Source organism: Fusarium venenatum, assembly GCF_020744135.1.
Source record: "Fusarium venenatum strain MPI-CAGE-CH-0201 chromosome Unknown EDB82scaffold_3, whole genome shotgun sequence".
NCBI classification, from domain to species: domain Eukaryota; kingdom Fungi; phylum Ascomycota; class Sordariomycetes; order Hypocreales; family Nectriaceae; genus Fusarium; species Fusarium venenatum.
Window position 1 is genome coordinate 4,314,932 of NW_027072131.1, and position 25,793 is coordinate 4,340,724.

The 25,793-nt window shown below is 46.6% G+C and overlaps 11 protein-coding genes across 11 annotated transcripts; 5 read left to right on the plus strand and 6 right to left on the minus strand.

Annotated features, from left to right (window-relative positions):
* Positions 1–259: 259 nt before the first annotated feature.
* Positions 260–1,763, minus strand: EDB82DRAFT_507111 (uncharacterized protein). Its single transcript, XM_065608777.1, has 3 exons — positions 1,602–1,763; positions 1,416–1,452; positions 260–1,356 (listed from the first exon to the last, which is right to left on the minus strand). The coding sequence occupies exons 1-3, from the start codon at positions 1,668–1,670 to the stop codon at positions 686–688; spliced, it is 777 nt and encodes a 258-aa protein (XP_065464026.1). The 5' UTR covers positions 1,671–1,763; the 3' UTR covers positions 260–685.
* A 1,253-nt stretch (positions 1,764–3,016) lies between these two features.
* EDB82DRAFT_507115 (uncharacterized protein) lies at positions 3,017–3,674 on the minus strand. Its single transcript, XM_025727776.2, has one exon. The coding sequence runs from the start codon at positions 3,648–3,650 to the stop codon at positions 3,129–3,131; it is 522 nt and encodes a 173-aa protein (XP_025582210.2). The 5' UTR covers positions 3,651–3,674; the 3' UTR covers positions 3,017–3,128.
* A 1,362-nt stretch (positions 3,675–5,036) lies between these two features.
* On the minus strand, positions 5,037–5,482 carry EDB82DRAFT_507118 (putative phosphatase regulatory subunit). Its single transcript, XM_065608778.1, has one exon. The coding sequence runs from the start codon at positions 5,450–5,452 to the stop codon at positions 5,111–5,113; it is 342 nt and encodes a 113-aa protein (XP_065464027.1). The 5' UTR covers positions 5,453–5,482; the 3' UTR covers positions 5,037–5,110.
* A 1,614-nt stretch (positions 5,483–7,096) lies between these two features.
* Positions 7,097–8,115, plus strand: EDB82DRAFT_558717 (necrosis inducing protein; the record flags this gene model as incomplete). The annotated part of the gene is made up of 2 exons (XM_025727780.2): positions 7,097–7,513; positions 7,569–8,115. The coding sequence occupies 2 exons, from the start codon at positions 7,097–7,099 to the stop codon at positions 7,950–7,952; spliced, it is 801 nt and encodes a 266-aa protein (XP_025582212.1). The 3' UTR covers positions 7,953–8,115.
* A 150-nt stretch (positions 8,116–8,265) lies between these two features.
* On the minus strand, positions 8,266–12,543 carry EDB82DRAFT_546933 (glycosyl transferase family group 2-domain-containing protein; the record flags this gene model as incomplete). Its single annotated transcript, XM_065609475.1, has 10 exons — positions 8,266–8,723; positions 8,869–8,975; positions 9,028–9,367; positions 9,418–9,469; positions 9,511–9,575; positions 9,624–10,392; positions 10,443–10,730; positions 10,788–11,225; positions 11,275–11,546; positions 12,531–12,543. The coding sequence occupies 10 exons, from the start codon at positions 12,541–12,543 to the stop codon at positions 8,266–8,268; spliced, it is 2,802 nt and encodes a 933-aa protein (XP_065464028.1).
* A 1,227-nt stretch (positions 12,544–13,770) lies between these two features.
* Positions 13,771–15,640, plus strand: EDB82DRAFT_538875 (concanavalin A-like lectin/glucanase domain-containing protein; the record flags this gene model as incomplete). The annotated part of the gene is made up of 7 exons (XM_025727782.2): positions 13,771–13,951; positions 14,007–14,049; positions 14,103–14,188; positions 14,236–14,368; positions 14,423–15,053; positions 15,117–15,304; positions 15,358–15,640. The coding sequence occupies 7 exons, from the start codon at positions 13,771–13,773 to the stop codon at positions 15,518–15,520; spliced, it is 1,425 nt and encodes a 474-aa protein (XP_025582214.2). The 3' UTR covers positions 15,521–15,640.
* A 1,184-nt stretch (positions 15,641–16,824) lies between these two features.
* Positions 16,825–17,250, plus strand: EDB82DRAFT_477847 (uncharacterized protein; the record flags this gene model as incomplete). The annotated part of the gene is made up of 2 exons (XM_025727783.1): positions 16,825–16,893; positions 16,948–17,250. The coding sequence occupies 2 exons, from the start codon at positions 16,825–16,827 to the stop codon at positions 17,248–17,250; spliced, it is 372 nt and encodes a 123-aa protein (XP_025582215.1).
* Positions 17,251–18,078: 828 nt separating this feature from the next.
* EDB82DRAFT_507122 (histidine phosphatase superfamily) lies at positions 18,079–19,675 on the plus strand. The gene has a single exon (XM_025727784.2). The coding sequence runs from the start codon at positions 18,236–18,238 to the stop codon at positions 19,634–19,636; it is 1,401 nt and encodes a 466-aa protein (XP_025582216.1). The 5' UTR covers positions 18,079–18,235; the 3' UTR covers positions 19,637–19,675.
* On the minus strand, positions 19,676–21,138 carry EDB82DRAFT_507123 (uncharacterized protein). Its single transcript, XM_025727785.2, has 3 exons — positions 20,447–21,138; positions 19,976–20,396; positions 19,676–19,922 (listed from the first exon to the last, which is right to left on the minus strand). Exons 1-3 carry the CDS (start codon positions 20,867–20,869, stop codon positions 19,720–19,722), a joined length of 1,047 nt encoding a protein of 348 aa, XP_025582217.1. The 5' UTR covers positions 20,870–21,138; the 3' UTR covers positions 19,676–19,719.
* An 873-nt stretch (positions 21,139–22,011) lies between these two features.
* On the plus strand, positions 22,012–23,465 carry EDB82DRAFT_558727 (major facilitator superfamily domain-containing protein; the record flags this gene model as incomplete). The annotated part of the gene is made up of 2 exons (XM_025727786.1): positions 22,012–22,477; positions 22,537–23,465. The coding sequence occupies 2 exons, from the start codon at positions 22,012–22,014 to the stop codon at positions 23,463–23,465; spliced, it is 1,395 nt and encodes a 464-aa protein (XP_025582218.1).
* A 40-nt stretch (positions 23,466–23,505) lies between these two features.
* On the minus strand, positions 23,506–25,603 carry EDB82DRAFT_507126 (uncharacterized protein). Its single transcript, XM_025727787.2, has 5 exons — positions 25,316–25,603; positions 25,124–25,260; positions 24,927–25,073; positions 24,346–24,876; positions 23,506–24,296 (listed from the first exon to the last, which is right to left on the minus strand). Exons 1-5 carry the CDS (start codon positions 25,444–25,446, stop codon positions 23,557–23,559), a joined length of 1,686 nt encoding a protein of 561 aa, XP_025582219.1. The 5' UTR covers positions 25,447–25,603; the 3' UTR covers positions 23,506–23,556.
* Positions 25,604–25,793: the final 190 nt, after the last annotated feature.

Sequence of the window (25,793 nt, forward strand, 5' to 3'; positions counted from 1 at the left end):
CAGTAGAGCTGGCTATGAGTTTGAGAGTGTAAAGAATAAATACTGACCTAAAATGCCACATACTGACTTCTTAATTATGTCCCATGTGCTCTTGTCATCTAAGCTTTCTGATTCACAAAGGGTCATTGATACAGGCATGACATCTGACGTCTTTGATGTGCCGAAGATCCCGTGGGTCGGCGATTTTATATAATGAACAGGCATGCTTAGAAACAGGCAATATCACCTATTAAATTCACAAAGTCAATTATGTTAGATACTCTATCAATCTCTCATGTGTATTTTACGCCAATGTTTTTGCTGGGGTATAATCTAATCTGTAGGATCAGAAGGTTTCAACCTTACACGCTTATTAAGCTTCTGGTGTCTGTTAGACCGAAGCTACCCTGCATAAGGCGGACAGCTGTCTTTTGATCATGGCAATTACCTCGGACCTTCAGCCACGGGATTTTTGCCTTGGGGACAATTAACCGTTGGTAGTCCTTGGCCCATATTCATTAATCTCTAATGATCAACTTCTTATGAGTAAATAAAAGATTTCCAGCATCTCTTGTACCACAATGGCGTCAACTCATCTACGGAATGTGGTCGGTCTTCCGCCACTATAAGTTGTACGTCATTGTTCCCGGCTTCCCGTATTACCACCGATAGACCATCATAATATCGTGTGTTACATTGTCGGTATCTACTTCGAAACATAAATCGACGACGCTTGGGCTCGGCGAGTGAGCCTTTCATTCTCCTCCTTCAGTATCAAAATTCGCTCCGTCGCGAGATCCAACACCTCTCCTCTGCTATAGTAGTAACTGTCATCAAGTGAGCCAATTGCAATCCCATCCACATTTTGCGATGATGTCGGCACTTGTAGTGCCGCGAGCAGCCTTTCGAAACGTTTCTTCAAGCGGGCTCGATACTGCTTCTCCACTTTGTTGTGGCAGTTGCGCGCTTGTTCGACACCTGGAGAGACTGCCGGCTTTGAACGGAAGTGCTTTGGCTTGTGGGATGCTGACCGCAACTTGACCTCTACCAAGTCTTTTTGACTACCGTCTTTTATTTCTTGCTGGTTATTTCTGACATTGTGACCCTCCGCTGTGCCGTCTTGCGATATCTGGGTCGGGACGTCCTTGGTCCATATTCCGGTAGATATGAAGTCGGGGATGTCTATGTCTTTGGCATGAGCCATTGGGTCGAAGCTCCCATCACCGCCCGTCAAAAGACTTTGATGGGTGGAGTCAAGATTCGGCGCACAGTATCTAGTGGCGTCATGCTCATCGGGTCTTGTTGTGAAAGACAGACTTGATGATACGTTTGGTAGACCCGTTGTCACAGGCTCACTGCAGGGTTGAGAAAAGATATCTTTGAAACGGCTGTCAGTTTCAGGAAACCATAGATGGTGAAAGTATGTGCATACTGACCCTGGCTAGACGGACACAGGAGGAACTCGATCGGCAGCTTGGTAATATCAGTATTGATCACTAAAAAAGATGCTGCACACAATCCATTGTAGAATGTGACTGTGGTTTTGGAGATAGGCAAATACGGTGAAAGCAAATGAAGTGTTACCTGTTTGTGGCCATGAGCTGCTATCATGCCGTACGTACCTCAAATTGGCTGTTGCCAATACCGTAATGGAAGGCACCATTATCTTTCAATATGTCACAAGTGGCCATGTGGAATAACGTCGAGTCAGAGAACAGGGATTGATTGAAATGAGAATCGGCCAGAAATGGATGAAATGTTGATGATGGGTTGGTTGCCTTCTACTAAACGGCATTGAATCATTTTCAAAGTACGAACTTATAAGTACCCGATTCGGTCTTGTCATCTTATCGGACTCCGCCGCCAATCATGGTATACCTGTCTTTTGTTGCCCCTACGATGCAAGTCGAACAAGGTGGCGTCGAGGTCTAGATCGCCGACCAGGATGATGATCATGTCATTTTCCAAAGCATTGTAACAGTAGTCGGAGGTAGGAGAAAACAACCCGATCAGCACGAAAAAGACAACTTGATCGCTTTTCAATCAATTCCCCGATTATGATTCAAAAATACCTTTACGAGCGAGATGGCACGACCGGCCCTCTCAGTGGCGATGTCCCTACTCGCATTTGTAAAACAATTCGTAATACGGGTCCAAACAGTGTAGGGCTGATAACGCACTTTAATGTCTGGAATCTCAATGCTTGTTTCTCTTCCTTGCACAAGCAAGCTGGTCTAGATCTGGACTGCCAAGAGTCTTGTTCAGGTTCAGACAGGGAGTACTCTGGGATCCGATATCCCCCCCATCAGGAGAGAAAATATGATATGTGACAGCATTCGCTTTGCTCCTCGGCAATGAAATATTATTGGCGCTACCTGAGAGCTGGATCATGATATGCGTGACTACTGTGATGGCATAGTCGTCCGATCACACAGAGACATGTGCGACTAATCTGTTAATTCAACGAGGAGGATTTTATGTCATTGGCACAGCACTTTAATTACAAGGCCTACATAGCCGTGCACCAGAGGTCAATCATTTGAATTGTGGCAGGTGTTCGGTATCCTGGAATTCTTTTTTTTGTTCTTGGGGAAAAAAAAAAAAACAAAAGACAAAAAAGCGAAAGAAAGAAAAAAAAATGGTAATGACTTCAGCAGTACAGCTGAAGAAATACGGTAGTGAAAAAAGGCTCAGCTGTATAGGATGGTGTTACAGAGCCACAACCGGCAAAAGCAATGAGATGTTGGATTTGGCTTTGTTGTCTTGACATGATTGGAGATGTCGAGAAGGTTCCACAAGGTCCAACGTCTTTTTTTTTTGTAGGGTTGTCTCGGAACAAGTGAAAGAGGGGTAAGTAAGTACTAATGCTTTCATGAAATATTAATCTGTCTCTAGGTAATTTAAGTTTAGGTGGCTGAGAAATGTAATGGTGGATGAGTCTAGAACGGTCCATTTAGTCGTCTACAAAGCCCAATCATTTCGCCTTGATGAAACAAAGCTGGCTACGTGGTTTCATTAACCCACCCATAGGGCTGTCGTTATACGCACATGACGTTGCTAGCCAAGGAACTGTACAGGGCACGAGACAAATCCACATGGCGCAGTTTGAATAGTATGGTACATGTCGAAAGGTGTCTAATTACACTGCCTTAGGGAATCGTAGTGGTATAGGTACCCGGACTGCACCCAGAGGCCACGAACGAAAGGTTCACGATCTTAAGCGCCTCGCTCTCGATATACTGTCGCAGCAGAATGCAATCACAGCGCCCGTGTTCCAGGACTTGACTCTTGAGCCTGAATACCTCGTCTTCCAATGCATCGTGGTACTCAGAGAGCTTTCTGTGCTGATCCTCCAATTTCTCCAACTCTATCCTCAGTGCTCGTGCTTCGTCATGCTTTCGTTCGCGGCATCTCAGAGCGGCTAGCCGATTCTGTTCCATCAATCTTTGTTTCTGGTTGCTCGTAACTGTCGAACGCGATGACCTCTTTCTTTGTTGGACTGGGTGGTCTGTTACCCCAGACGGCGACTTCCTTTTTTTCCGGCTCTTTCCGGCCTGTAGAGTGGGTGACTCTTGGTGTTTGTTCCCATCGTGTGGCTGACCAATAGTATCCTTTGTGCTCACCTCTGCCGAGGATGAATGGAGCTTGCTAGACCAAGCTGAAGCCAACATTGAAGGTCTAGAATCTGTCGATTGTGAAGGTCTAGAATCTGTCGATTGTGAAGGTCTAGAATCTGTCGATTGTGAAGGTCTAGAATCTGTCGATTGTGAAGGTCTAGAATCTGTCGATTGTGAAGGTCTAGAATCTGTCGATTGTGAAGGTCTAGAATCTGTCGATTGTGAAGGGCTTGTCTCAACGTGCCGTTCGTCGACGGATTCGTTTGCAAAAACCGAGACCTCATGCCACCCCGGACCGTTGTCTGCAATCCACACGTATTGCGTAGTGTCTGCCTCTGTGGGACAAGCAGGAGCAGGGAAATCGTTCCATTCCTCTTGAGTTTGACACGTCGCCAAATCAGACAAAGTATCGCCAATCAGGCAATTGTCTGTGATAGACCTGTAGCTTTCGCAAAAGCCACTAATTTCTGACATCCAGCCAGCCTCTAACCACTCCTCGCATTGCGTTGTTGTCTTCTGTGTCATGATTTATACCCACTGTCTCCAGACTCTGGAAGAGGATCCTTGTATCGTCACTACCAGATCTCTGTTCTACTGTCATGTAGATATCGCCAAAGATACGTGATAGGTGACTGTGAAGACGGACGTGTATGGAACGTGGATAACAATATTAGTATTTTCGATCAGTCGAGCTGCTCAAATATTAAGTGCAGGCTCTGGTAAAAGACTTGCGTGAGATAAAACGGTAGTTTCACCTTTAGGGGTAGCTCCGACTTTAATACTGGACATTTGCCTTCCTACCTTATTTTCCAGTTTTAATAGAACCAGAGGATTCCGCTTACGAAGCGACTACACAGCAAATAGACGTGCAATATCGCCCGATCAAGGCATATTGTTGAGACCCTTGAGATCACCTGTACCAGGAGACTAACGTGGTAAGATGATCTGATGCGAGTGGTCAGTTTACCAGTGTGCAACATGGTTATCCTATGATTGGCCAGACCCTGAGAGGCTCCAAAGTTCAACCAAAGGTATTAGACCCTTGAACATGGAATTTCCTCCCGCTTTGTCACTAAGCTAGGAGGTCTTTCATGATAATGATACTAAAATTTGTTGCTGTTCAAATTTCGGATCTAGTGATGTGTTATCAAATGTGTACAGAGCAAACAGCAAAATTATGGGACCATTTGTCGATGTGCTACCACCCGTCGAAGACACCCATCTGATTTTAGACTATGACGATAATGAAACTGAGCTTATGGTCGCCAAAGGTCCTACAGCAGTTCTGGTGAGCTTGACAGACGTTACCTGAAAGACACATCCTATCATCTTACTACCCTTCTATAGCGTAGGGCCCCATCAGCAAGGTTGTCTAATACTATAGACCATAAAACTACTGGTGCAGGTAGCAGAGAGTAGTTGCACTAATATGAAGATTATGCATGTTATCTATTGCCCATAAACGTGTAAAATTATTTGAGTTCTTGTTTGATCGATGCAGAAGATTTTCTTTGCTATTTGCAGTTGTGAAAATCAACCTCGAAGTTTATCCCTGAGTTGTTATCCCAATACTCTTCTTCGTTCACAGCGTATTTCACGCAGAAAAAGAATGGGCTATCGCCGAGTTCATCATCCTTCGCAAAGGCGATGCTTACGACAAACTTGTCGTAACTTTTCCCCCCTCTGTTGCCTGCAGTACCATAGTATTGTGCTGGTGTTTCAGAAACTGTTTTCCAATAGTCTCTGGTAAAGCGACAAGTAACAGACTTCTCAAAAGCTAAGTTTTCTACGGCAATAAATACAGCCAAAGCCTTGCGATAATCAGAGAAATAGATTGTTGAAACTCTCACAGGCATAGACCTCCGTGCCGAGACATTCTGGGGAAAGTTTGGGGTAGAAATGGTCCAATTGTGCCCATACAAAATACCCTTGACGACCGAGTCACCATCAGCGTGTGATTTGCACTTATCATGAGAAGCAGAGAAGCCAATTATGCGTGGTAAATCAGTCTTGTCAAAGAAGCAAACGCGCTCTAATTCTTGATCAAAATGCACAGATTTGCGCGGACCCAGTGCCTTCTTCTTGGGAAAACAGGAAAAGTGACCAAATTTCGAAACTGACTTTACTTGCGAGCTTCTGACTTTCTCTTTATTTCCTTTGTCTGTATCTCTGATTTCAATAGGAGACAAGGCACTCGGGCACCCGGCAGTACCTTGCGCCTGAATCCTCCATCCATGAACGGAATTGAACAGTAATCTTGATGAATGGAGGTGAATGATACGTTGAGCAACTTCTCTTAGTTCTGTTGTAGTTGCAGCGTCTTTTGTAAAGGCTTGAATACCATTTTGCCTGCTCTCTTTGTCGAGCCCGGTGTTGAACATCGAAGGAGTGATGGGAGCGAATGGATTTGAGTATTTTGCAGATGACATGTCATCTAGGCTATGTTCAGTGACAGTGCCAATATTCATAATGCCTGGAGTGATGCGAGTAGAGTTTCCAAAAAGCATTCTCGATGAGGCAGCAAGTCTGTAATGGGTTGGCGCAGTGCTCTTGAGTCACAGGAGGAATTGCAAGAAGGATAATACAGAATCGTTTTAAACCTGTAGGTAAGAGACATATATGATATGATAAATTATTGCAGAATCTCAACATGAGGCGACGGGTTCAAACTGAAGGAATCAAGGGTCTAGTTATAGGAGCATTGCAATACCAACACCATATTCGGTCAAAGTTACCGACGCGCCGGCGAATGTGGACGTGGCTGCTTTAGTAAGATTATGACCTGATTGTTCCCGTATTTGGTGGCACGAATCACAACACTTCGTAGACTCGGCTGCTTTTGTGTACGATTCACGTGGTGATTGTTACGTAGGAATGACCTAACTGCATTAGCTTGAACTTTACCTATTTGTATGTATCTCCTTGGGGGAGGATCAAGGTTACGCATCAAGGTTGCAAAAAAGATAAATACCAAAGAAACTCTTGGCAAACATGACACAGCACGATAAGTAGCTACCACGTGACACACACCAAATTGCTGAAATGTTTCCAACAAATCACAGAAATGGGATTGGCAGCATTTAAAGTCGTCTAAGCAGGGGCTTAGTGATGGCTATTACCCTGGTTCGGTTCTATGTTAACACTAGACCATGGCGTGAAGGGGGAATAGTCTCAATTCCTTGTAACGTAGCTGGAGGGACACGTCGACATCTACGATATCTAGCTGCTCATGAGACATGAGAGTTACTACCATCCTACAGGGCTTTCATTCGGACGTTTTACTTGAACTTTCAGGTTGGGTGGTCAAGTGTGGATATTACACCACATCAACTAAGTTGTCGGAGCCAAATTCAATATTTAAAGTATGAGTGAAACACAGCCATCTTAGAGAGCTATAAAAATACCCCTGTTGGACTGTCTGGAGTCTACCTCTGATATACAACAAACTTCCCTTGAATTGTCGGCTCTCCACCAAGACAACGTGGTGGACAGATTCTATCATGAAGGCAAACATCTTGGCTCTGATCGGCCTCTGTGCCGTTCCATCAGCCGGTGAGATTCTTCAACCCCTCCCGGAAGCCGCGACTAGAAAGGAGCTCCGCTTCCAACCCTACATCGACTTCGACAAGGACGGATGCTACAACACAGCGGCTATCGGTGCGGATGGTCGCAGAAACCCTGGAATCATGAAGAGCTTTTCGTCAAGCCGTCATTGCCGCAACAAGAAACAGCTCCTCAACAGCAATGTTTACTCCCGCAAGCGATGCAACCACGGCTACTGCGCCATCATGTACGAGTACTACTTTGAGAAGGATCAAGCTACTGGTTTGAGCGGACACAGGCATGACTGGGAAAACATCGTTGTGTTTACCAAGGGTGACACTCAAGTTGTCCGCGTCGCTGCGACTGAAGAACACGTAAGTAAACGTTACTCTTTTTGACTGTGTTCTCTAACATAATTTCCTTTTGCAGAACAAGTACCGGTACAGTAAAGACTGTGTGGATTGGGAGGATTGCCTTATCCCATTCGAGGGAGAAAGACATCCTCTACTTGTCTACCACAAAGTCCACGGAGACATGCACAGCTTTCGCTTCGCCAAGGAGGACGGCGAAGGTGACATTGAGAAAGCCGAAAATCACTTTCACCGCTTCTACAAGAGTCCGCTTGTGGGGTGGGATGACTGGCCCAGTGACGAGCTGCGAGACAAACTGGTCCATTGGCATGATTCTATCAAGCCCAGTATTGGAGGAAAGAAATTCGGCAGGGCCCTTGAGAAGGCTGCTGGTAGCTTCAGGATGGTTCCAGAATTCAATCCTTACCAAGAGGTTGATGGTGAAGAAGGGGTGTCCGACTAGTCTCGCGGTATTCGATGATCATACCGCATCTTGAAGATTGAAGCCAAGAAGAAGTGCGTTTTACTTTGCAGCAGGTATATCTCGATGGTCCATGACGAATAGGCTTTAATGAACCAATAAGCGCAATGTCACAGAATGAATGATCACAAGATTTAGACAGAAGGTAGTCGTTGATATACCAACAAGCTAATGGATTAAGTAAAAGAGAAAGGTTCCAGATAGCTTGCTATCTATCGATTAAATCACTTCGAATGACACCGTTCGAAAGAACCAATTTACATTACCCATAATTAATAAGTCCAAAACATCTAATTTAATTCAACCCAAGAGTGAGAGGTAAGAAAAAAGCACTACAGACCTGGATGGCAAGAGGCACGATGGCTACCACAGCAGTCGAGTGAGGACCAGGAGTGATAGTATATCCCCAAGGTGCACCGACAGCAAAGTAGATCATCATGACTGATAAAACGATGCAGATGATCCAGGTGTACTTGAAGCTCTCAATCATCTTGTCGAGACCAATGAAGAATCCACTAGGTCCTGGTTCCTTGGCAGTGGAAGACCACTCGATATTGATACTAAAAGCATGGCAAAGCAAGGCCTTTGCGCAGTTGAGACTAATACCGCCGAAATAGATGACCAAGAATGGGAGCCACTTCATGGACTGGAGGAACGCTCGCCAAAAGACTTCTTCCTTCAATTGATGGCGAGCCATACTGAAAGCGACCGAACCAAGACCATTGAAGACAACGACAAGCGACAGCCAGATACCTTAAGATGGCATGTAGAGGTGATCGAGCTTGTCGGGGAACAGTCCGATGATGATGTAGTTGGCGACAGTCAAGGCAAGGCCAGAAGCAATTGCGTAGTCTATTGATGTTAGTAATATGGAGCAAGAAGGAATGGTTGGACTTACAGGTAAAGATGTAAGCTGTGATTGTGATCTTGCTGGTGATGGGCATGTTGCTCCAGAGGAAGCGAAGGAATAACCTTGTGACAGGACCCTTGTAAGGCCATTGGTAGCTAGTCAATGTGTCAGTGGTGTGCCATAGTATACTCAATGTGGTATACTCACAAAGGATGGAAGACAAGTTCGTTACAGCCATAAGCATATTTCTCCCAGCGAGTCAACTCGTCGTATAGTGTGAGCGAGACGCCCTCCTTGAACCCGCCATTGTGGTAGGTTGCAAGGCGAACGATACTTCCTGCCATCTGGACACGAAGACTGATGTCAAAGTCTTCAGACACATGGGCATCGGACCACCACTTCTCCTGGCCATCACTAGGATCGACGAAGGCGATGTCTTGCATGGCTTTCCAACGGAGGAAGGCATTGTGACCAACGAAGGGAGACACGTCACCAGAGCCGACACCATATTTGATGGCAGTATAGACGACGTTGGTGAAGTAGGTAACTGCGAGTGTGAGTGGATGAGCCTGCTAGTAGAAATGATGTGGAACTTACTGCCGTTCTCGAAAGTGTTGTGAACAACCTGCATAACACCAGATCCTCTGGGCTCTCGTGCATCTCTAGAGCACCATAGTAGAGGCAATCAACAGGGACTCGTGTGTCACAATCGATGATCAGGATAAGTTCTCCAATACGGACGTTGCCCTCAGCCCCTGCGTTCGTTAGTAAACTTACAGACTTAAATTTCGCGATATACTTACAGGTTCGCCCGTTGTCTTCAGCCAGCATATTGGCCAAGGCTTGCTGGTAGATGAGGTTATCGTCGTCGACAGTTAGATTATCCTCGCTGCATTCGCGCCGCGGACACTCGGTTTGGGTCAAGCGAATCAGTTCATCCTCAACACGGTTGGAGAAAGAAAGGCCATAGTTCATGTTACTGGCCTTTTTGAACTTGCCCTTTCGCAGGAACCCAATCTTGTTGGAAAGTTCTTGCGGCGACATCTCCGACTCGTCCTTCTCAGCATTGTTTCCAGCATTCTTGTCCGACTTTTTAAACCACGACAGAAAGCCGCCTTTCTTGGCAACTTTGCAGTTGGGAAGACGGGCAGTGTAACCGATGCCGTTCTCGCGGTAATAAACCTTGCGAGCCTCAGCGAGATCGTGTTGGATGATCTGCATACCATCATCGTTGATGAACACAGAGGCACTGCCACCCTGCTGCTCGTAGTACTCAATGGCAGCCATAACACTGATCATTATGGGAACAATGACACCCTTGAGACCTTCCTTGTAGACAGGCATTTGGATGGTGATGTGGGGCAGTCCATAGTCGCGATGACGCTTGGGGTTGGGCTTGATGGCAGAGTGGAACCGGGAGTTTTTGAGACAGGCGCTGACAGGCAGAAGCAATTGGAAGACACTGGTGACAAGTACGATGAAGAAAAAGAGGGAGAAGAGGGTCAAAGGTGGAATGGTGGCAAGGAGACCAAAACGAGCCAAGCCGCCGTCCCAATAGTATTCGTTAAGGAGCTATTCAGTGTTAGTAGGGGAAATCAACGAGGAAGAGTGTTTTGATGTACCTTGGTGACACCCAGGGACTGAGTAACGATGACCAACATAATGGCAAAGCTGACCTTGAAAGCATGCATCTTAAGCCTTGGTCGAACAGGGGCAGCCATCTCGACATCGTCGTTCTCATCCTCATTCTCTTCAAGAGCGATAGAACGCGAGAAGATCTTATTCTTCTCATCAAGTCCACCTCGAACGACAGCAGGAGTCGCTACAGGTGCAGTATCGGAACTGAGTTGTGTAACGGTCGATCGAGCACGGCCGGGTTGATCAAAGTCTTCTTCAGAAGGTGTTTGTGTCTGTTACAACTGAATTAGTCTGGCTTAGCAGGTATACAAGATGACTTGTAGACTTACCATGTCATAGATCTCCTGTTGCACATGATCGGCGACATGGATGATAGCCTTGGGGTCTTGGGACCACACCAAGACAATGCGCTCCTCTAGTGCGATGCATGCACGAGAATAGTGGCACAAGTCTGGAGTAACAGCCTCCAAGTTGGGCACAACAGGAATTCGGGCACCAGTTGACTCAGAAACAAGCGAGCGTTGTGCGGGGGGAATATCTCCGATGATATTTACCAATGTCTCGGATGAGATGGAGATCAACGCTTCTGCATCAAGCTTTGAGACAGCAAATTGCAAAAGAGGGTCGACATCAGAAGGCTGAAAGACATGACCCTCCGTTGCTTTAATTGCAAGTCCAGTGAGTGACACACCACTAAGGACAGCTCTCTCGGCTGGCTCCTCAAACCACCCAAGTAGAGTTGCACGTCGAGATGCATACTTGGCAAGCTAAAATGGTCAATAAGAAAGAAATATCAGATGAAAAGTTTAAACATACCATGGCAGGATCATTGATATCCAAGTCTCCAATAAAGGAGTGTCTTGATGGTGCAATGGAAGCAGGGCGAGATCGTGAACCATTCCCTTGGAAATCAGAAGTGGCACGCCGAGACATGCGAGGCTTGAAAGGGGTTGAGATAGTGGAGGGGATGGTACTACAGCGATTGGGAGTACTGGAGACGGAATTGGTTCCGGATTTAGGTTGCAGAGCTGACAAGGTAGTTCCATCGAGCATCTTGCTGAAGCTCTGCTCCCTTGCCTGGTGAGAAACTAGTCGACTCATCTTGGATGGTTGCTGGGATAGCGTGTTAGTGTGATGAAGATTGTTGAACAACAGCGAGCTTCAATCCGGAGTTATATGAGTGCACCAAAGCTCGCCACGGACTGACTATACGGCTGAGGGCCCTGGGAGTTTGATAAAGACGGCATCAATGTTTTGTTCTAGATTGCCAGGAATAGGATAACACCGTAAACTATTGACATCTCGAACGACCGATGAGGCTTCAGATTAGAGAAGCTGGGATCTCCTATCGGACTTTCAGCTCGGTGATCATTGTTACCTCATTCATGATGAAGGCCATTCGCCTGGTCGGCCGCTGGCTAGACCGTGCAATGTCGAAATCATATCGACTATTGACGCAACATCGCTTGGTCTAATCAGTTAAATGGGATTTCTCTAGTACGTGATAGGGATTCTAGATGAATCAGGCCACAACAAGAGTAGTGTTGGTCCTTGTGTAGCAAGTGGAGATTAACCAGATAGCTGGTTTTCTTTATTCGGTAAAGCTGGTGTAAGAAATAATCAATAACTTCGGATTGTCCAGATTCTTTTGTAACGGATGTAGACTTGACCGTTATCTTTTTTTGTTTGTGTAAATTGATTCATCATTATATCGTCGCTCAAGACACTCAGCTACGCAACCACCAGCGCCGATAAGCGATATAGACCCTTAGCAAGTCATTAATCCCCTGACAGCTGAGAAGGCCCCAGTAAGCGTTAAGGAGAGACAAGGCTTTGGGGTGTTTGGTACTTTGACGCCACCAACTAATGTGAATGATACAGCTTGGGCCCTGGTGCCTGAGCCCTGACTGAGCTTAAGCTTGAGCACAGTGGGAGCTTTGATACGGAGGTACAATAGGCGCTTAAGTGAGCTGTCAACGTATGACTTATTTGTTACAAGGGGTCAGAAATAGACAAAGAAGTTGGAAAAGCTCTGATCCTGGCCATTACCTAGTCGCTTTCGAAATTGAAACCGGGGGTTGACATCCAGGGCCATCTTTTACCAACAGTCAGGCCACATAATGTTACACTGCACCATCTAGTGGGCAGCAGAAAAGTTGGCCACCAAGTGTGAGCGTACAAAATAAACAACCTAAGAGTTCTAATCTAAGTAGCATAATCTGGCCTACTAATCTCGTCTCTTGTGCTAACAGCGGCCACTTGCTCTGACGCCCTGAGGGTCCGTAGAATCTGGCTGGACTGTCACTTCGATGTACGTAGCGGTACTTGTGGCAAGACTTTGCACAATGTGAGGTTCCGGAATTAGCAAACAAATATTCATGGTCTAGGCGATGAGAAATTTGGGGCCTAACCAAGTTCCTGGTACTGTAACAGACAACTAATAGCAACTGTTGGTGGCTAATGGTCTTTATCAGAGAGTTGATACAGTTAATTGGTCTATTGGCTTGGCACGACAAGGATTCCTAAGCTGTTGGTTGTTCATCACCTCTGTCAAAGCGGTTTAATTGGCAGTATGACGTTTGGCCCAATACGATACATGACTGAATACCAAAAAAGGAATCCGCGAACATACAAGTAAAATTATTTCCTATCAATTCATATTTATAACAATTAAAATTGGTAATGACGTCGACAGAGACGTCGGTTTAGTACAGACTCAATGTGACGCTTACAATTTAATCTACGAAGTAGCTTCCGCCACTAATCAAACATGACTGAACACTGTAAGACCTGGGAAAGGTTAGTCCAACGTCTGAACACTGTGACTAGGTAGGGCTGTAAGGCGTTTGCTGGGTGGCCGTGCGGTATCGTGTTGATACCTCTGAGCTTTTCGCGTAACAGTTGCTCTACTAGCCACTTAGCCCGCAAACGCTGTACAAACACTACCCGTAAAAGGTTAATGATGAAACACTGTGGCTGGCGGACTCCTCAGCTAAGTCGCTATCCGTTACTAGCGCTAATATCATCTTGAATTCTGTACTTTGTACTGATAAGAAGTCCAGAACAGGGAGTTGCAAGTGGATTTGCCCGGGTTCTGCGAAGATGGGCTTAGACGACTAAGTCTCGAACAATAGTTTCACTAGGCACAGACACAGAATTGAGATATCGCCTGAAGCTGAATTCCACAGCGAGTATGGAAAGGCGATGGCAAAAACTCAGTTGGGATCTATAATATCAACACTCTCATCGCACTTGGCACTGGATTTTCCAAACTTCCCATTCTCTGAGTTCATCGTACACAAGTGTTTTGCCATGCCCACACGTACTCAAGATCAGATCCAAGAGTCTCTAACCCTGGCACAAGGAGTCTCTCCTGAAGCTGGACAAGATTATGTCACTGACTCAAGACGATCCACCCCTACACCTGTTTTGGGAAGTCGCATGTCTTCCTACCATGGTCACGGGTGCTCATCCACTTCTACAGTTGCCGAAGGTTAGTGGGCGAACGTACTCATAACCGTCAGTGCACCTACTGATATCGTTCCCAGACAAACGTCAACGACGCTTCAAAAGTTCGCGTCTTGTTGGAGAGTAAGTTTAACTATTTTCCGTCCTATCTTAAGATGGTCCGACTGACTGTTTAGGTATGAGAAACCATGGCTCAAAGAGTGGAAGCGCGAGATCAATTGGGACAGCATCATCTTCTACACAGGTGTGGTGATTGCATTCTGTCAGTCGCTTCTCTGTCAATTACCATTCAAAACTGACATTTCCAAGGCTTCTCAGCATTTATTGCATGGAACACCGTCCACAAGATTCCTCACAATGATTACTGTCTTATCATGGACGACCAATTTTCCAAGTTTGACACGAATATTTGGAGCCATGAAATACAAATGAATGGATTCGGGTTCGTATTTCCTTGGTCTATCCTTCAGTCTTGTGGCTAACATAAAGTCTCCAGCACTGGATCTTTCGACTGGACAACCGATGACGAGGCCAATTCCTACGTTGACGATCAAGGACTTCACATCGTTCCAACACTGACCCTCGATCATACGAAGATCACCCTCGATCAGATGCTGGACAAACATGTCGTCAATCTGACTCGCGACGGGACTTGCACCTCAATGGATCAGCGTCTCTCCAATCTCACCTACAACAATCCTTGCTGGGCACGTGCTAATGCCACCAGCCGCGCCATGATCAATCCTGTTCGTTCCGCAAGACTCACAACTTCAGGCAAGAAAACGATCAAATATGGCCGTATTGAAGTTGAAGCAAAACTGCCTTCTGGCGATTGGATGTGGCCAGCCATCTGGATGATGCCGCAAGACAACATCTATGGCGAATGGCCCCGCAGCGGAGAGATAGACATCATGGAGTCCCGCGGCAACGATGCTGAGAAGTACCCTCTTGGCAACAATATCGTCAGTTCTGCCATGCATTGGGGTACACTGTACGACACCGATGCTTTCAGACTTAGCAAGGGCGAATGGGGTTCCAAACGCACCAAGATGTCGGACGACTTTCACACTTACGGCCTGAAGTGGAATGAGAAGTACCTCTTCACTTGGCTGGACGGAAGACTTCGCGTAAGTTCTAAGAAAAGAGCTGATCCCATATTTCTTTCAATTGCTAACATTTTTCCTCTGCAGCAAATCGTGTTTTTTGACTTTACCAAGAACAAAAACATGTGGGAATACGGTAAATTCGCCGGTGTCACGGTCAACAAGACCGTCCACAAGGACACTTGGAGTCAAACTGGACGCTCCAACACGCCTTTTAACCAACCATTTTACCTCATTCTCAATGTTGCAGTTGGTTCAACGAATGGCTGGTTCCCGTAAGTTCGCTATTCCAACATCACAAATTGTCAAGGCTGACAACAAAATTCAGTGACAAGCTAGGCGCGAAGCCCTGGTCCGATGAGAGCTCAGCGCCCATGCGTGACTTTTGGGATGCCAAGGACACCTGGCTGCCCAGCTGGGGTGAGGAGAAAGACCGTGGCATGATTGTTCGATCGGTTAAAATGTGGCAAGAGGGAACTTGTAAAAATTAGAGGGCTAAAACGGATTGGATACTCGCTATCTTGGGCGATTCAGCTACGGGCAGGGGGCTGGTTAACACTTGGATTAATGCTTGGGATTAATACTGGATATGGTTATGGGATGAATGAAGGAGTCAATCAATGGACACGCTGTCAAGAATGATAATTAAATTTCAGCAACCATCAGTACGTAATTCGCGCAGTTTGCAAACAAATTTCAATTTTCTTTGTTATGAGCGCCACACTGACCAACTGCGTGGATTGTCCAAATGTTTTCTTCTCCCGTTTGTGTAAAGTACCACGTATCTTCCTGTTTGCCAAACTACAGGACCAACGTTGAACTATTGGGTTTGGCACACAGTGCCAAGATATCCATTGACTGGTCGGTATCTATGTATGGCGCTGTTGTGTTGGCACACGCCCTGAGTTGCATTTCTTCCGCGCTAAATGAACTGTGATTCCTGTCATTGACCGCTCAGACTATTAAGCCGCTGTGCGATGTTGGAAACATCATACGGTTTTCTCTAGAATGGCGATAGCCCCTTGTCCATAGATAACGCCTCCTGGTCCTCAGGCTGATAAAGTGATAAGATGTCGACTTACAGTGAACATTTTGACAGCGGAAACAGCGGTCATTTGAAGAGCAGTCTCCACAAGGTATTTAATAATTTCCTTTGTCAATGTAACCATGATCTCGCTCCAGTGAGATACCGACCACGGGGGTTGAACAAAGGTGGCAAGCTGAGAATATTCATTTAGTCGTGGTCTAGATCCTGAGATTTCCAGGTCACTGTTCAATAGTTTAGTGAAACTACCGGCGAGGCTTCTTCAAAGAAACCCCAGCCATCCACTCATGCTTGCGATTTACATATTAGCTGAAAATAAAGAAGAGAAAGTTATTATTAGTCGGACCAGCCGACGACCCGATCCCTCTCCAACCAGCTGTTCAACTGGACCTGAGTACGCCACAGCTGAGTGAAGACATACCAAAACAGAATACACTCCGAATGGTAGTCTGATGGAGCGGTGAAAGCTCTCAAGATGGCTGGACACTTCTCTGTCGCCTTTGAATGGTCTGCGAAGCTATCGACAGCCTTCACTTACTATTGAAGCCTGCCATCTGGTTTGACTCTAGCTCCTACTGACACCGTGAGTCTTGTTGAGTCCAGAACATTGCTTGATTCTCAATACGGACTATAAAGAGATGTTCTATCTCGCTCTGATAAGGCGTCATCACCAGTATCTCGTCAGCTCCAGTTCCATCCCCAACAGCTTCCATTCCAGTCTTTTTGACGATCCAATTCTCAACAGCAAACATGACAGCCAACACCTTCGCCATTCTCTCCGCTGTCGTTGCTGTCAGTGCAGTTCCAGCCCAGTCCTTTGTAAGCTACACGTCACCACTCAATGCCCACCAGTAAACTAACGCTGATCTACAGGGAGCCGAGATGCTCCAGGTTCGAGCTGTCCCCACTTCCGTGGATGGTATCTGCGGTGCTTTCAACGGATCGGCTTCTTGCCTTGGCACTGGCTACGGCAACTGTTGCTCCCAGTTCGGCTATTGTGGAAAGTCTGATCTTCACTGTGGTACAGGCTGCCAGACTGGTTTCGGCTCTTGTGGTAACACGATCGACAACTCCGGTGCCCCTATCGCCCAGAGCACATGTAACAAGGCCTGTGCTGGTGACCCTGCTACCAACTGTGGTGGTCCCAACGCCCTCAGCCTCTTTTACCTCCTGTAAGCAGGCTATGCTTGGGCATGCCCTGGCATGTGTATGAACCGTGGATTGTGGGTGAAAGGCTGAGGTGGTTGAGAATGTTTCGAGTGGTAATGAGATTTGAGTTGTTTGTTAGATCGTTGGGCTTTAGTTGGGCTTGTTTAATATATTCTTCGTCCCGCATTGAGCTGCACCATCAGATGTAATGCAGTCCCCTGAGCACTTCGTGTTGAACACACGTTTTATATGTATATATTTCAACATTCGTGTAAGTTTGACATTATCATTTCAATCGACACGTGTTCCATCCCAGTACCTAATGTATTAGTCCACCCTGTTAAACACAGCCAACGTGTTGTCATCAAATGTTAAGATTGCTGCACTTGTTTCTGTGCTCCATACTACCCTAGAGACTTTAATCACCAACATCCAAGGTCTTCACTGTGTACTTTGCTGCAATTCGTTACATTTGTTTACTTAAATATCTCAATCCAACCTTCGAGCAAATTATCAGATGTACCATCAGAGAGGAAACATTGTGTGGTTGACTTGGTGTGGACAGACGCGAAAGAGGCTCAAATCAACCAATTTAAAACCATGATCAATGTGAGGAGTGAAAATGATTTGAATAATTCGTGCATATTAATAACTAAGCAATTCATTTGCATGTCTAAGACATGAGGTTAATGAAATGCATAAATGACATAGCTGTGTAACGATTGGTCAATTGCAATCGTCTCGGAAATAAGCAGGACCTGAGTTGGCGACGTCAGTGATACGCTAGGCTTATCTTAGTGGCTTCACCGGCCTTGATTCTTATCTTTCCTACTCCATAAACGCCTCTAGCTTCCACCATATTCCCTGTACGTCATCGATTCCTTCATCCCGGCCCTGTCATATTCTCGTGTACCTACCTTTACCCCAGTTATTCCAGGAACCTAGATCTGCAGCTTTTTGCTTCTACTCCATCTTTCATACAACATCATCACTCCATCTTCAAAGACTCGCGATGCCTCACAGTCTGCGCGCCATTGCGGCCGCAGCTCTGCCTTCAATCGTCCTCTCATCCGTCATCCAACAGCCCATTGACACTTTCGATCATACCCAGGGCTACCAATTCGATCCCCTTCTTCACCTCCCCGGTATCTCGCCCTATTTCGATGCTGTAGGCTTCGGTCTTTCACACGCTGCGCCAGATGGATGCACCGTCACGTCTGCGTCGTACCTCATCCGTCACGCTGCCATCTACGCCAATGATGCCGAATACGAAGACTACATCCAGCCCTTCCTTTACAAGCTTGAGAAGCATCGTGGTGATTTCTCGGGCCCGCTCGAGTTTTTGAACAAGTGGCACTCTCCAATTGAGGAGGATCATCTGGAGGACGTCACGCCCTCGGGCAAGAAGGATGCTAAGAAGGTCGGAAACCATCTCTTCAAGCGATACAAGCACCTTGCTTCTTCAGTCAAGCGCGTCATTGCGGATACCAAGTCTCGAACGTACGATACCGCCAAGGCTTTCTTACAGGCTTTCCCCGAGGATGGAAACATTGAGATTACAAGGTTCGACAAGAAGGAGTTGAATGACGGAACACGTGCTCTTCTTCCTCACAAGGCTTGTTCAAAATTCTCAAAGTCACCTGGCACGGATGAGCAGAATGAGTTTGTCGAGAACTACGCGTCATCGGTGTCGCGTCGCCTGCGCCCTTACACGCCCGAGGACTATGAACTGGCTCCTAAGGATGTCTTTGCTCTTCAGTCCATCTGTGGCTATGAATCTGCCATCAGAGGAAAGAAGTCGCCAATCTGCGGACTATTTTCTGACGCAGAGTGGCTCTCGTACGAGTACGCTTGGGACATGAAATACGCCCACATGGTTGGGCCGTTCAACCCTCTGTCCAACTACCTTGGCTTCCCTTGGTTGCACTCCCAGTCAAAGCTTTTTGAAAATATCGATAAGAACTCTGACTTAATCGATGATGAATCAACTGGTTCTGGTTGGCCCAAGGAGCAACGTCTTTTCTTCTACTTCACCCATCGCGAAGTCCCTCCCTTTGTAGCCACAGCGCTCGGCATCTTCAACTCTTCGTCCCACGAAGGCTATGACGAATTTCCTACCACGCACGTGAACCACGTTCGCGCTTGGAAGATGTCTGATCTGATTCCCTTCTTGGGTCACGTCGGCATGGAGAAGATGACGTGCAAGCGACCCGACACCAAGGATGGTTCCGGCGAGGGAGAAGAGTTTATCAGGTTTATTGCCAACACTGCACCACGACCTCTGCCACTCTGCCAGAATGGACCAGGTGCTAGTTGTCCATTCAAAGAGTTTAAGAAGATTGTTAGTGCTGGTATGGAAAAGTATGGAGACTTCGATGGTGTTTGCGAGAATGAGAAGGAGGATGAGTTGTAATGTGGTAACTTCAATAATGATGGAGCTGTATGATAGCAAATTGTAAAAGTAATAGATTCAAGCGAATACGAATTGTCTACCTATTAAGTAAAGGTAACTTTGACGATGCGGATCCAGTTATTGTTTGTGAAACCAATTGTCAATGTCTCACCCGACTCGTCTAGATGAGGGTACGCTAATCCAGCGTATACCAGTCCACCATCAATAGGCTCATCCTTGTAAATCTCTTTTCCTTCCGTCCAGGGACCTTCAGGGCTGGGAGCAGTCTTTAAGAGTACCGTTCCACCTGGAGTCATCAGTAAAGCTCCACGTAACTGGCACAAGATTGGCGAAACTTACCGAGATCAAGATGAACGTAGAAGTATGTTTCGAAATGCTTGTTGTAAACAATTTGCCCTTGTCCAACACCCCACATGACAGCGGTTTCGCAGTTGCATTCTGTGAGTGGCTCGCTCTTCCATCCTTGTTCCCTTCCCCACCAGTACTCGTACTTGTCAAGGTCAAACGCGTCGCAGGCGGGTACGCGAGCCATGTAGACGTACTTGCTATCCGGGAAATCCTGAATGTTGTTTGGTGGATTACCAAGGATGTAGATGTATTCGCTGTTGACATCTCGGTAGGTTGCTACGTCGCCGTACTTGGGAAGTTCATCTCCATTCCACCAGATACCATAGTCACCATATCGATCTGTAATAGTGGGAACATCATCGACTAGTTCGACCTTGGCTACACCAGCGCCTTTGTAATGCTCGTTGTCGTTCTGCCACGTTAGTGGGTATTTCTTCCAGTTCGATGAATATTTATACTCACCACAAGGTAGTAAAGAACACCAATTGCGCTATCAGGGTCCGTCTCGGCAATTCCGGTGCCTCCGAAACCAAAAGTATTGGTTTCTCCCCACTCTTCGTTGAACGGCATGAACTGCTTTTGGTGGGGGACAGGCTCATCATCATTGAGATGCAAGTCGTCAACAACCAATGGGTCATCGGTCAAAGCAGATACAGCATTCCTGACCATTCCATGGAAGCCTTCAGTGTCTTCTGATGGATCGGTAACGCCAGAGTCGCACCATAGTACATCACCGTATACAGCATACCATTTCCCGCCGAGTTGGCCTGTGAAGCCTAGATCACGACGACTGGCGCTGTTGCTGGAAGATTGAGTACCGAGAAATTCAACGGTGAAATCACCAATAGGGTTTTCGCCTTCTGACTGGGTGTTGTCGACGACCATGTTTATTGACCACTTTCAACGACACAAAGTTGGTATTTATCGGTTCATCAAGTTAATGTGTCCATGTTCCTTCTCGAAAATATATCATGCTATTTCTCTAAAGAGGGGTTCATACCTATTTGACCTCTACCGAGGTTCATGTGCAAATGCCAACCCATGATCTATTGAGGGGAACTCACATGCGTTATAGAATCTTGGCACGATGTTGCAGGATTGAGGCACAGAATAATACCTAGGTAGACTAATACCCTAGAGTGATGTCTTTGGCGATAATCTTATGTCTGATAAGATAAGATAAGAAACTACGATAAAAAATAAATAGTTTTCGATCGGCAGTCTGACAGTCGTCATCGGTTGTGGCGAGCTAAAAATCTTCAATTTCTTTCGTTTCCAGTTTTTCATCGGCGATACCGGTTGAAGATTGATCGATATCACTTTTACTCACGCGAAATATTGGTCAATGAGCACGAGATCACGACATATTAATGCCAAAATGTCAGTCTTATCTGAAGCAACTTGATCACTTCTAGAATTAGTTTACAGCTTGAATAAGGGTCCTGCTCCTAATCTGTCAAACATGAGTAATTTCTTAGCCATCCACACACTAACCCGCATCACTCTGAGGACCCAATCATTCCCATTAATGTTAGGTAATGCCCCGTGGGATACTCGTCCGGCTCGGCGGTTCTCGGTGGGCTATTGAATCCAAGCTCAAGTCACTTTTAACAAGAGAAACAACATTCATATTGTTTGTAGAGTCGAATCGTGAGAGAACGAAACACTTTTTATAGATAACAAGACATCAAGGGTGCAGGCAGGGACCCTGGCTGACTAGCGACACCAGAAACACCACATATAAACACTATTCCCATCGTACCAAGGCCTTGGATGCGGGATTACTGCAGGTACATCCTCGATTATGGGTCTTAGCTCTTATAGCAAACCCCATCAATAACCCCTTTTAGTTTGGTTTCAACGTTGATCGGAGAGGTCAAACTACGAGTTTTGCAAGCACGCAATCGCACGCAATGGCAAAGCGTCTCTGCACGGGTCATCTCAAATAGAATAGAATAGATAAATACCAACTCATCCCGAGACCCGTTTCTGGACTCTTGATCCTGTTGTCTCGAATTCAGTCCATCATGGCGTCCTCACGCGATGCATCCCTCGACGCCCCAGCGGCAGTCGTCTCTTCACAGGGAAAACCCTCGTTCTTCCGCTCAATCCCCTTTCAGATCGCCATAGCATGCGGTGTCTCTTTCACTGCGCCGGGCATGTGGGATGCCCTCGGTGGCCTAGGCGCTGGAGGCGCAGCTGAGCCATACGCAGTGTCAGCAGCCAATGCGCTTGTCTACGGACTTTTCGCTGCTGTGTGTATTTTGGCTGGTGCCATCAACAACAGAATTGGACTTCGATACGGTCTTGCGCTCGGAGCCATCGGATACCCCATCTATGGAGCTGGTCTTTACACGAACAATGTTGCACCCAAGACTTGGTTTTTGCTGTTTGGAAGTGCCCTCTGTGGTATCTCAGCTGGTTTCTTCTGGGCAGCCGAAGCAGCCATTATCATCGGATATCCCAGTCCCCAAGATCGTGCTTTTTACCTTGGTATGTTTCTCGATCACTCGAATCTCCAATAGTCATAACAATAAACTAACTGTGTCTAGCTATCTGGCAATCTGCCAAAGCAGCTGGTCCCATCGTCGGAGGTGCCATCAACCTCGGTCTCAACGCTCAATCCTCCTCCAAAGGCTCTGTCAGCTCCGCAACATACATCGTCTTTATTGTGATTATGTGTCTCGGCCTCCCAATCTCCCTCTTTCTCAGCCCCGCTGAAAAGGTCCAGCGAAAGGACCAAACGCTCGTCGTCGTGCAGAAGCAGCCTACTTGGGCTGCTGAGTTCAAGGCAGTCTTCTCTCTGCTTTTCACCAAGCGCATGCTTCTTCTGATTCCTGCCTTCTTCATCAGCTACTTCTACAACGGCTTCATGAGCACCTGGTTGACGACCTACTTTACCGTTCGATCGCGCGCGTTTTCGTCTTTCTTCACCAACTTTTCCGGAATTATCAGCTCGTTCCTCATCGCAGGCTTGTTGGACCGACAGTCGATCTACATCAAGACACGAGCCCGAATTGCCTTCTTGTCCATTATCACTATCCTCACTGGTACTTGGATTTGGGCAACGATTCTCCAGAAGCAGTTCTACGATGCTGCTGAGCCACCTGTCTTTGACTGGTTCAAGGGTGGTTTCGGCAAGTCCTATGCTCTGATCTTCTTCTGGCAATTCGGTGGCCAGGCTTTCCAACAGTTCCTGTACTGGCTCATTGGACAGTATACCACCGACATCTCATCTTTGTCTTACCACTGTGGTATTCTCCGAGGATTTGAGGCTTTGGGACAGACTGTTGCTTGGGCGATGCAATCTGAAGGCAATGCTAACCACTTTGTCAGCATTGGCCTTAACTTTGGTATCACACTTCTCTGCGTTGTGCCCACCTGGATCGTTTTGTCCGGACTGGAACACAGCCACGAGATCAAGGTTACCGCGGCACCTGATGTGTCAAGCAAAGACCAAGAAGTCGATACAAAGGCATAAAGCCTCCATATGCGAAGCATTTGTTTAACCAAATATTGATAGCAATCATAATTCAACATTGTCTAACAAAATATCTCTCTATTTGCAAATTCTATGATGATTGGTGATTAAAAGATGTCAATCTAGTTCTGGGTCCTGTATTTGATCTTGATCTCGATCTCGCTCTTATCATTGCGGCCGGTGGCGCGACTGGTAGTGATGTACATCTCTCAACGTGGGGTGGAGAAACTTCGCTTATGCGAAAACTGCTGGATCTTGATCTCATTGAAGCAACTTCCTCTTCATGATCTTCTTGTAAATCTCTCTCCCTTTCCACCGCTGATACTCGCAAATTGCGATACCGCTCTCCTGGAATCATTGGCAGGTCAACATGATCTGGTTTTCGAACCTTGGGTTCTGTAATAAAGTCGTGAGGTGGAGTCCCGATTATCTCGCCAAATCGGAAGAATGCATTCTCGATCTTTTGCCTGTAAGGGTTTCTTGTCGGGATGTTGGTAATTTGGTGTCCTTCTAGTGATGGTTCTCGATGTTGCAATGATATTGATGACCGAGGACGAGTGAGATCTGTGTTGGGTGAGAGTTGAGTGGTTGTCACAGTTGGGTGGGTTTCTGTAACTGAGAGACTAGGACCAGCTTGTCGACTGTTCAACGAAGACATGCTGTCGTGATGCGAAACCTGACTGTGCCGTGCGCTGTTGTCGATATGACAATGAGGACAATTGCATTTGTGTGGTGTGTATGGATCGCCTGCTTCTTCTGCATGTCGGGCAAGTAGGAGATACAACGATCCGATCATAGCCATTGCAGTACCTGTGACCGGAGCCCATTGTCCTTGGCAAAATTAGCCTATGAATAATCGATATTTCCAGAAATGACTCACCAATATTGGCCATGGGTTCAGTTTGGTAATTCACCTGAGGACTGAAGAAGTTAATCTCCCCCACAATCAGGATGGCCAACCCGGCGCCCCCAAAAACAGGAACAGCCAGTATCCTCAAGAAGAAGCCAATCGTATCATTGACCGTTTTCATGACGCCCTTGTTGGAATCTTCCTCTTCATTCGCATTGTCCTCTTCCTCCTGTCGTCCAAAACGTCGCCGCCAGTTGATCTCTAGTACTCTGTCCCACATGGACACCAGACAAAGAACAGCATGCACACAGCATGCAGCAGCAAGAAGAGTTGCAGCACTGAAAGTAAGTGTGTGCGGTGCGGGAATGACGTATATGTTGTCAGCTGATCCACCTCTCATGGGCGATGTAGGACCATTTTGGGTAGAGCAGATGAGACCGCAATTGTTTCCATCGATATAGTTGAAGTCTGAGGCGATGTTCGAAACGGGGTTTCCTGTGGCGTCTTTGGTGCAATCGTGTGTTTCTATGCGGTAGAATTCGATAGTCATACTCAAGAGACCTGGGAATAGTTAGAATAGGCTGGATACCTGGTGAGTGTTTTATACATACCGATCAGAAGTAGGAATGTCCAAAGAAAGATGGTGTTTCTTCCAGGGTCATTGAAGTATGTTTTTGACATCATAACTGTCACCGGGGCGGCGAGAATGCCAATTGCGCACAGCTGAAAAGCTCCATAGATGTCCATATCCACAGCATCTGAGACAATTAGCGCTCTGTTTTGGTCATGTGTGAGGCATTGAACTCACTGGGATTATGCATCGCTGTCAAGACGATGCCATGAATCGCAGCAACAGCCGGCAGCACCAATGCCGCAGCCAAACAAGGATTTACTAGCCATTCTTCTCTCCGCGCAACAAGACACGCGGCAATAAGGACGTAGTATCTGTGAATCAAGATTAGTGTTTGCCACGATTGACTTTTTCTTTTGAGTTACTTACAGAACGCGTGTTCCAGTACCGTATTGGCCAGAGACGGGCCAGGCACAAATCATTTGTAGTGGACTACCAGTTTCGTTTCCAAGCCCCGTCACAGCCCTTGCATCGACAAAGACATTAGAAACCGCAGGCATGGCGCTTTTAGTAGCATGGTCTTGGCAGGGCAGACACTGAGTACACGGTTAAAAGTCACATAATGCGGGGGAAGTTAAATGGCTTATGTATGGAGGTTGCTGTGAATGAGGCGCATTCATCAATACCCGGTAGGGAATAAGACCTCAATAACCTGACATCAGAAATGCTGTAAGCGTCACTCACTTCTCAGCAAATGGTCAATGCTTTTGTAGGCATCCTCTTTCGACTGGCCTCTGTCGTTTGTTGTGCCTCAGCTGACTGCACAGCCACTTGTTCATGGCCTAGCAGTCGGGCGAGAGCTAACTTGATCTGCGACAAGAAAAGCTTGATTTGATAGGTGGACCAA